The sequence below is a fragment of the Orcinus orca genome, chromosome X (genome assembly GCF_937001465.1).
Source record: "Orcinus orca chromosome X, mOrcOrc1.1, whole genome shotgun sequence".
Taxonomy (NCBI): Eukaryota; Metazoa; Chordata; class Mammalia; order Artiodactyla; family Delphinidae; genus Orcinus; species Orcinus orca.
In genome coordinates this window covers 13251126-13261814 of record NC_064580.1, presented here as the reverse complement: position 1 = coordinate 13261814, position 10689 = coordinate 13251126, and the positions used below count along the sequence as shown (strand labels likewise).

Genomic DNA, 10689 nt, shown 5'->3' with positions numbered 1-10689 from the left:
GTATGTGCTTCGGAAAGAAAGATGCTTATCAGAAAAACGTTTATGAATTTGCACCTAGACTATAAACTGCAAAATTTAGCATTATAAATAAACTAATACTCATTATTAAATAGGCCCCAGGTGAACCCTGGAACGTATAAATGTAGAACACATTTTCTCAATAAGTTATATTTTGTTGTACAGGCACAGGAAAGGTGTGACCATGAGCTGGATGGGCCCTAGGGAAGGTAAGCTTTCTATGCTACATGCCCTTTGCTATCACTGATTATATATGCTCTTGGGTTTTACTTACACCGTCCTTATCTGCTGTTTTGCAGACAGAAATGTGTGAATGAACAGATTCTAACAGCCTTTTAGAATCACTTGTAGATTGTGTATTTATTAAATGCCTTGGCTCTTCAACTCTGCCTGGTTAAGCCATTTGTACTTATGCAAAACACCAAAAAAAAACCAAAAAACAAAGCACAAAAACCTACTAAAGGTTACAGTTGCGTTGAAGAAAAATTCCTTGATTCTTATCAGATGGACCCTTCACTTTCTTGCCTTCTGATTTAGAAAGGAAGACAGCGTTTTTGCAATTCTCTGAAATTTAAATTAGAAGTTATGTTTCCTTATCTTGACTGAGAAAGTTCAGCTTGCTCCTCTCACCCACTTCTTCTCTATGATCCCAATATAGGGTTGCCAAAGGTTACATTTCTATAATTGCTTAGCGCACTGCAATTGCTCCAGCGCACTAATTGCTCCAGTGGAATGGTATGAAATGCATTTCCCTCCTTCCATCAGATTTCCTCAATATTCATATTCAGTCAAAAGGAACGCAACTCATTGTATTCCAACCACGAGTGGTGGCAGCCTTTTGCCTGGCTCCAGGGACAACGGGGCAGGCGTGCACAGGCACAGAAATGGTGCCCTTGCTGCTTTCAGCCTTTAGGTGCATTTCAGACCTGGCACTGAGTTTACAATTTCTGAGTGAAGTAGGAAAGCCCTAGAAAGTTGAAAGGTTTTCATTTCCAAAATACTCAAGAACAGTGTAGCTCTTTATCAGGACCCAGAAGGGAGAGTGGGGGCATGGGGCTGGGGAACATTGGTTCACTGTGGACTTCAGTGCAGGCTGAGAACAGAGACCGTTCTGAGGGATGTGCAGGGGCAGCTTATGGGTAGCGTGTGGACAAGCTTCCTTCACCAGAGACTTCCAACTTCTCTCCATACTCCAGCAAGACTTTTAAGCAGCAGAGTGGAGATGACCAGACTGTCAGCAAAGGAAAAAGGGGAAGCAGAAAGCAATGTGGTTTTCAGTGGTTGACAGAGAATGAACTCTACTCAACATAAGGTGTACACATCTTCATTATCTCCCCATATTTCTCAAGCTTTCTCAGCAAAAAATAAACAAGAGGGAATTACACTTATAACAACGACTTTCCAGCATCTTCTGAGCAGTAGCTTTCAACTCACGCCACAAAGAATTACAGCCACCAACAGCGTCTGTATTTGGTAGGTTCTTCCCCTCTAGCTCCAGGACGGGGCACTAAAGAAAAAGGATAGAAGAAAGAATTGAGGAGTAGAGAAGACTCAGACTTGTCCACATGATATAGCTGCTGATCCCCTGCCCCGGGGGTGGTTGTGAATCCGTCCGTAGCCCTTGGTATAGTCAGGAAGAAAATCAACAACGCAGATATGAGTGAATCCAGTTTGCTGGGCCTCGGTTTCTGAAACTGCAACCCCCTTACTTCCCAGACTCTCTGGGACAGCTGTTCTACCTTTAAATGCACAAAACCGTAAGGGGGTGTAGTTTTCTGGTGACCCTCAGAGCGGAGGAACAGGACTAGAGTATACGCTCCCCTGCTGCTCCACATCGCCGCCGGACTTTACCCGAACGTTCCCCAGAGCGGGAACCACTCTGTTCGCTACCGGGATGAGAGGCTCAGGCGCGCGGCCATATTGGCCACGCCCCCTTGTGCCTAGCCGCGCCCCTCACGCCGGGACACGTCATTTCGCCTATTCACGTCACTTCCCCGCGCGCCCGGCCCACGTCCCGAAGAAGCTTAAAGTCCCGCCCTGGCTACGCTCCCCGTGTCGGAGCCCGAACCTGTTTTCCACCCAGCTCTGCACCTGTTCTCTGTCCTGACTGCCTGACTGCCTGACTGCCCCTGCTGCCATCGCTCCGGGCCTCCGGCCGCGGTGACGCGCCGGCGCGCTAACTTGGGCCCACCTCTGGCCTCGCCGTAGCCCCACCCCTCCTTGGAGCCGGACCATCTTTGTTGCACACCTTAGAACTGTAAAGCCACGCCCCCACGGACATGCCGCGCCCACGTTCACGGTAAATCCTTACACTGCGCCTACACCAGGGCCCTCCTTTCTGTTACGTCACTTGCGTCCCATACGCTACTCCGTGGCCCCGCCTCTTCATCGGCGTCCCCGCCCCTGATCCGAGTCCTTTCACATTCCTCTTATCCTCTGGGCCACGCTCGTTTCGCTGACCCCATGCCGCTCTCTTGTGACCATTTCTCTGCTTTCCACTCTGGTAATTCCTCTGCCCACCTCTCCCGCAGTCTCGACCAATCCTGTCTTGCCTTTACGAGCGGCTACGCACCGACTGAATCCCACATTTTCAGGTCGAGCCTCTGTGCTACGCCGAGGCCACGCCCCTCCCGAAGTGGCCGTCGCTGCCGCTCCTTCCCACGGTTGTCCAAACCCCGCCCCTCAAGCCCGGGTTATATTCCACTCCCCTCTGTCCTGGCCAATCCCGGCGCTCCGCCTATGCCGCACTGTACAACCCTGAGGTCCCCATTGATCACGCTAACTCCGCGCATGCGCGATTCCCTGCATTCCGCATTCCGCCATGGCCACGCCCTGGGTTCCCAGGCCATCCCCTTCTGGTTGGACTCTGGCCTGGTCCACGCCTCCTGCTCTCCCTCTGCTGGCCGAGCCTGGTCCTGGGAAGCCGCAGAGAAGCGGGCGGGGCTCACGAATTTTAGGAGAAAGTCGCCCGGGTCTCGGAGCTAGATGTTAGTGGCGTGTATAGGGTGAGACGAGCCTGCGGATCTCTGCTCCACGCCTAAAAATGGATTTTCTTCATATTTCTCCCAGTTCCAAACACCAGAAGTCCAAGAGCAGAAACCGGATAGGAAACGTAACTGAGGACCAACTGGAACTGTGTTCCTACCAGCTTCCCAGCCGACTTTAAATGCTAGCGGGCTGCATGGAGTAAGCACACTCCTCTACTTCCTGATGGATGTCTCCTTCAGACGACTTTTTTAGGTACCTTGTGCCCTCCTGCTGTCTAGGACTTGTGGAGACAACACCACACTTAGATTTCTGCTTCTGGCCCCCTACTTTGAGATTAATTTTCTTTACTCTCTCCATTTACAATTCTGGGTCCACAGGAGAAAAGTGAAGAGGTTATTACCAGCTTTATTTATTTATTTTTTTCTTGTCCAGAAACCTCTGAGTGGGCGCTCCTAGGGGAAGGGCACTTTCCATTAGCCATTCAGTTATTCATTCATTGAAGTCATATTTATGGAGTACTATGTTCCAGTGACAAGACAAACTTCAAGGAGCTTATAGCCTGTTCCCCAGCTTGGGTTTGGATGGGACAAGAATTGATGAGAAAGTTAGGGAAGATGTGGTAAGGGGGTCGGTTATAGGTGGAAAAGGACTTGGTAAGTGCTGGTCTCTTTCTTTTAAATTGAGGGATAATTGACATGTTACATTTTATTGGTTTCAGGGGTACACATAATGATTCAATATTTATATAATTGTGAAATGATCACCACAATAAGTCTAGTTAACATCCACACATAGCTACAAGTTTTTTTTCTTGTGATGAGACCTTTTAAGGTTTACTCTCTTTGCAACTTTGAAATATGCAACACAGTATTATTAACTGTAGTCACTTTTCTGTACATTGCATCCCCATGGCTTATTTATTGTATCAATATAACTGGAAGTTTGTAGCTTTTCGCCACTTTCACCCATTTTACCCACCCCCACACCCTGCCTCTGGCAACCACCAGCCTGTCCTCTGTATCTGTGAGTTAGGTGTTTTGTTTTTTGTTTGTATGTGTGTTTTTTAGATTCCACATATAAGTGAGATCATATGGTATTTGTTTTCTCTGTCTGGCTTATTTCACTTAGCATAATGCCCTGCATGTTCATTTGGGTTTTTTTGTTTTTTTTGTTTTTTTGTTTTTTGCGGTACGCGGGCCTCTCAGTGCTGTGGCCTCTCCCGTTGCGGAGCACAGGCTTCGGACGCGCAGGCCCAGCGGCCACGGCTCAGGGGCCCAGCCGTTCCGCGGCATGTGGGATCTTCCCAGACCAGGGCACGAACCCGTGTCCCCTGCATCGGCAGGCGGGCTCTCAACCACTGCGCCACCAGGGAAGCCCCATTTGTTTGTTTTTGAGAAGCACAGTTTTTCTTGATTTTTAGTCCCAACGGAAATCCTGATTCCTCATCATAATGATGCTATGAACTAAGCAGGAAACAAGTGTCATAAAGTGTAAGTGTCATAAAGAGTTTCATACAGATCCCCTCAATGTAAACTGTTGCCACAATCACAAAGCACAACTAAATCAATTTTATGAACCACCCAAACTTTCCTGTTTATTTGAGATCACAGGCCCTCAGTGATATGACTTAGCTAGGGCAGCATTTAGATCATCATTCCCCACGATGGCAAGTAAGTTTTAGCTCACATGTCGACTGACTGAATAACTGCATTGGGAAGTTTTGTGGCTGAGTCCAGGCTCCGAAGGAAAATGTTCTGTAATAGATTAACAATGTCTGTTGTGAGTCCAGGATGGATGAGTGGTTGCAACAACCTATCTGGCATCTCTGATTTGTAGTAATAGAGGTCTTGCATGCACGTCTTTTAGGCGGTCTTCAAAAACATTTCGTACTGTAAGTTTTTGATGTTTTCAGACAGTAGAAAGATCAAGGTCACCGTCACTGGGCAAAACTTAAGGGCAGAAACTTTGATGTGTTGATTACTTCATATGCTTTGTATATCAAGCAGAATGAGGGTAGCTTAAAATTCTGTTATGAAAATGAGAGCATCTAACCTGAAAGATACATGGCCCCTCTACCTCTTTGTAGAGGTTGGTAAAGGCGGTACCTATTGGCAGGACTAAATGTGACTGGGTGACACTAACTGGCAGCCAGATATAAGATTAAGAATGGAAAATACTACTCCATAGAGCATGGTTACAATAATCTTTAGCCTAGAAAGAATATCATGACTTGTCAAAACTGTGAGAAAACTCTTTTTTTTAAAAAAATTAATTTATTTTGGCTGCATTGGGTTTTCATTGCTGGGCACGGGCTTTCTCTTGTTGCGGTGAGCTGGGGCTACTCTTCGTTATGGTGCGCGGGCTTCTCATTGTGGTGGCTTCTCTTGTTGCGGAGCACGGGCTCTAGGCACATGGGCTTCAGTAGTTGTGGCACGCAGGCTCAGTAGTTGTGGCTCGCAGGCTCTAGAGAGCAGGCTCAGTAGTTGTGGCGCACGGGCTTAGTTGCTCCGTGGCATGTGGGATCTTCCCGGACCAGGGCTCAAACCTGTGTCCCCTGCATTGGCAGGTGGATTCTTAACCACTGCGCCACCAGGGAAGTCCTGAGAAAACTCTTAATACAACACCCAAGCAAAGTTGGAAAGAGTTAAACATTCAGGAAGAAATGTCAGTAAAGTCTTGTTTTTACTACATGGGACTTATTTTTTTTCATTTTTATTTTTAAAATTTTTATTTATTTATTTTCATTGAAGTATAGTTGGTTTATAATGTTGTGTTAGTTTCCGGTGTACAGCAAAGTGATTCAGTTATATATATTTTTTCAGATTATTTTCCATTATAGTTTATTATAAAATATTGGATATAGTTCCCTGTGGTATACAGTAAATCCTTGTTGCTTATCCATTTTATGTATAGTGGTGTGTATCTGTTAATCACATACTCCTCATTTATCCCCCACCTTTCCCCTTTGGTAACCATAAGTTTCTTTTCTATGTCTGTGAGTCTCTGTTTTGTATAAAGATTCATTTGTATTATTTTTTAGATTCCACATATAAGTGATATCCTATAACATTTTTCTTCCTCTGTCTGCCTTGCTTCACTTTGTATGATATTTTCTAGGTCCGTGCACATTGCTGCAAATGGCAATATTTCATTCTTTTTTATCACTGAGTAATATTCCATTGTGTATCTATACCACATCTTCTTAAGCCTATCATCTGTTGATGGGCACTTGGGTTGCTTCCATGTCTTGGCTATTGTAAATAGCGCTGCTGTGAACATTGGGGTGCATGTATCTTTTCAAATTAGAGTTTTCATCTTTTCCGGATATATGCCCAGGAGTAGGATTGCTGGATCCTATGGTAGCTCTATTTTTAGTTTTTTAAGGAACCTGCGTACTGTTTTCCATAGTAGCTGCAGCAATTTACATTCTACATAGGACTTATTTTAATGTATTGGTCTTCATGCAGATGAGACACTCAGACAGGCGCATATGCATCCTGTTTATGAAACCGTCCTTTAAATTGCTACCTTAGGAATATAAAGTTGGCAGAATTACACTCACTCAGTTTGTCTGAATTAATCTTCATTTCCAAACATTAGTGATTAACTTTCTCTGAACTAGAAAATTGTTACCCTGTGTGAAAAAAAGGCAAGGTTCATAATGGTTACAGTTGTTGATTAACCTACAAAATTTGATGAGCCTTCGAATATCGTAGCTTCAGATTTTTTTTCTCATCTTGAAAAGGGCATAGGGTACGGGAGTGGAGACAAAAATTTTCCAAAGCCCAGGGTTCCTTGTTTATCAAAGATACTGGGAGTTGTTTTTCTCTGGCTGGGAATGTCAAAAAAATTGCAGTGTACCTCGTGATACTTCATTTCCACAGTCTTGAGCTCCTTAAACTGCCCATTTATGATTCAAATAAGTCAATTCAGTGTTATTAAATTACCCAATATTCATGGGCCGTGAGAAATGCAAATGGAACCAAATATAGTCCCTGCCCTCCAGGAGCTTAAAATTTGTAGGACCCAAAAGCAAATCATGTTGGCAATAGATCCATGTACAAATGTGAACAAAATGCTATGGGAACATAGGACAAAGAGAGAATAAAAAGTTAGTAGATTAGACAAGTCCACAGCAAATAGTAACAGCTAAAAATCTATAACAAAAAGAAAAGAAAAGAAAGATTCCTCGAAGGAGGTGATCATTGAGATAGACCTGTAATAGTGGTTAAGATGTTTAAAGATTAAAAAATGAAAGCTCACAGTGTTCAAGGTTGTATAGGTTTACAAAATACCTGTTTGTGACAGTGAAACAGAACAATCAGCTTCAAAATTTAAAAGCTACATTGGTTCTCCCTGCTACATCTTGTTTTATTGCAGGTAAATGGAGCATACATAATCCCCCACATGCGTTTACAGCTCTGATGTACTTTAAAAGGCATCTTGTGTGAATCAAAAGAACAACTCACGTGTTTTCTTTTCGTGTGGTCTCATATTTAATTCACCCTCCAGAGCAGTAGATCAATAGTTATGTGCCAAGAAACTGCTTTCCAGTAGTGTTGTGGAGTACAAAAAAGCACAGAGAAATCAATTTCTCTTTCCTGTCTCAGGAGACTCAGTGCCTTTCATATTGCTCACGGCTACAGTAGTCTCAATTTTTTATCTGCGTTCTCTAAACTCTAAATATTGGCAGTAAATAGGACCATATTCAGAATGATTGAAAATGCTTTATTTGCCATCATTACCACTGTTACTGATAAATTATTAAGCTCCTATTTGTGAAATTGCTGAAATGAGCATTGTATGAAGCAAGTTTGATATGAATTCTCTGGAGGTTTAATACTTAAAATTGTGCATGAAAATAAAGGCTAAGTATGTACAGGATTTTGAAAAGTGGAAGAAAAAAACCCGATATGTTGAGAGGCAAGAACAATAGCATCTAGTTCCACGTCTTTTATTGAACTCTCAAGCTCTTTAGTTGTTAAATCATTTTTAGCATGTTCCAAGTGATCCAGACCTTGTAAGAGTCTTCATATTTTACGTCAAGTTATTGACGGTGTCTTATTTTATCATTATACATTTTCTCTCTCTATTCATCTGACAGGACCTATAAAAGTCAATATTTTAAATCATTTCATTTTTGGCTGCTGTTTCTTTAGCTAATGACAAGTACTCTTCTAAGCAAATACTGGGGTATAGAAAAATAAAACTGTAACTATAGACTATTTAGAAAATAGAATGAGATCACTGTACATCTGTACTTCTTATGTCATGTGGCCAGAACAGTAGTCCAAGGAAAATTCATAGCCACAGATATTTTCACATTAACTGAGAAAGATTAAAAATAAATAAGCCTAGTAGCCAACTCAAGAGTTATAAAAAGAACAAGAAAACCAGTATGACAGAAAGAGTAAAGACTTAATAAATGTAAAGATGGATGAATCAGAAAGCAGAAAGAAAGGAATTAAAAATTAAATGCAAGATCTTGTTGTTTGATTAAACAACAACAAAAATAGGTAAATTTCTGGAAAGAACAAAGGGGGAATGAGAAAAAATTAATATATAACTAGAAAATATAAAGGGAATGTAACAGTGAATGGAGTATTTTATGGGAAATATTGTATAAAGTCCATGAGAAAACTGGAACATCTTAATGAAATGAATGCATTTCTTGGATACTGTAAACAGCGAAAAGGGACTCAGAAAGAAATACGAAACCTGAAATTACTGGCAATATAAGAAAAATTTAAAAGAACTCTTCCTCCGAAATATGTATGGTCCAGAATCTTCAACTCTGAATATTTTATTTCTTCTACATTTTCAAGTATTTGTAAACATAGACAATGTTAGAAATCTATCTGTACCATTTTCAACATGGTAATAATACGAGGGCTGGAGAAAAGAATCAGCGCTTGAAAAGGAACCTAAATATTCTTCTACAAAAATGGATTTAAAAACCTAAAGAAAGAAAAACACAGCAACTAAGTCCAGAAGCATGTTAGAAATCATCAAACTGAGCTTATCTAAGGGTTGGATCAGTGTAAAGAAATTTTAAACTATAATGTACCAAGTGGTAAAAATTCTCGGATCATAATAGATACTGAAAAGGCAGGTGATACAATTCAATATAGGTTATTGAATACAATTCAATAAAGGGAATTTTCAGTAAACTAGGAATAAAATAAATTTGATATATCTCATGATCTATCAATTTTAAAGTGACTCACCAGGGAATTCCCTGACCATCCAGTGGTTAGGACTCCGCGCTTTCATTGCCAAGGGCACGGGTTCGATCCCTGGTCGGGGAAGTAAGATTCCGCAAGCCAGACAGCGCGGCATGCATGCATGCATGTATGCATAAATAAATAAATGAAAATAAAGCGACTCATCAGATCCCGTGGAGGGCCCATGTGATTGCCACCGTGATGTTTCCCTGTTCCCATAGGGCCACTACAGTGAGACAAAACAACAATAACATCACACGAGAACATACAAGAAGATCCAAGGCTACGGAAGGTGTGTTTCATCTATTAAAATATATTCACATGGGTCGTCCATGCGGGTAGTAGTATGGGTATTTAGTACTTTTCTCTTTTTGCCTCTCTGTATTTTCTGTACAGAACTTCTATTCTTTTTTCTATTGTTTTTAAAAATGAGACAACAAACATTGAGAAATCATAATTCAGAAGAGAAGAGATTTTCTTCTTTTTTCAAATGAGTAGCTTACACTGACAAAAACTCAGCATTTTACTGTCTTCAAGCCTCGTCACATAAGTGACTAAGTAAAAGCAGAAGAGAGACATTTGATATATTTATGAAGTTTTAAGGCGAAAAGAAGGCTGAATCAGATTTCTATCTCGCTAACACAGCTTTGTTCCTTGATGCAAATAATCAGCTTTGTTATGTCTCTGTCTATTCCCTCCCCGCCCCCAGGATGCGTTTATCTAGTCTAACATTTCCTAAGATAACTTCATCTAGTCTGACTATTTTCAGGGGTCAGTTATGCGGGCCCTTCCTTCTAGGAAATTTCCATTTCATCTAATAGTGAAATTTCTGAAATGACTACTAGGCTAACTTTTGGCCACTTCTCTCTCTAGTACAACTTTTCCTGACTCTGTGCCCCGGCAACCAAGGTGAAGGAGATGAGGGAAAGCTCTTAAGTGGAGTTAGCCAACAGCAGTGGGTCATCTACGATAAGCTGTCACCCTAACCAGGAAGGGGAAATGAGAAGTGTAGCTGTTGATATTTTTCTTGTTGCTGCTTTAAAAATCCAGATTGTCCGTTTAACAGCCGGGTCACCCGATCTAATTTTTCCATTCATGGTTTTCAAGCAACGAGGTGGAATGTGGGGACTGAACACATGTAGAGGCAGCATGGTAGAGAGGAAAGTCCTGACACTGACCCGCTGGGGGGCTTGATCGGCACCTGTAGAATGCCCACTAGGGGAAAGGTTCTTCTCCACTCACTGCCGTAGTCCTCAGAGCATCTCTGAGGTTTCGTTACTATTTCAGTTTTGATCAGTGATGACCCTGAGACACAGTCGGGTTCAGTGTGGTGGAGATAGGGTTAAAGTGTAAGTCATCCAGGCTGGTAAAGTGACACCCATTCCACTCCCTGTTGCCAGCAATGCCTTAAATACTGGATCCTCGGTTTCCTCATATGTAAGATGATTATACCACAGCA

At 42.3% G+C, this 10689-nt stretch overlaps 1 protein-coding gene across 2 annotated transcripts in view; it reads left to right on the top strand.

The window, feature by feature from the left end:
- Positions 1 to 10689, top strand: part of CLTRN (collectrin, amino acid transport regulator) — a 79222-nt gene that overhangs the window by 29633 nt on the left and 38900 nt on the right. The window contains exons 1-2 of one of the 2 annotated variants that reach the window (XM_033427914.2): positions 2842 to 3258; positions 9452 to 9522. In XM_033427914.2, the coding sequence (XP_033283805.1) occupies positions 3233 to 3258; positions 9452 to 9522 (97 nt within the window). In that variant the 5' untranslated portion in view covers positions 2842 to 3232. Of the gene's footprint in view, positions 1 to 183; positions 228 to 2841; positions 3259 to 9451; positions 9523 to 10689 lie in introns of those variants that run through there. The other variant, XM_049704457.1, reaches the window with a different exon arrangement.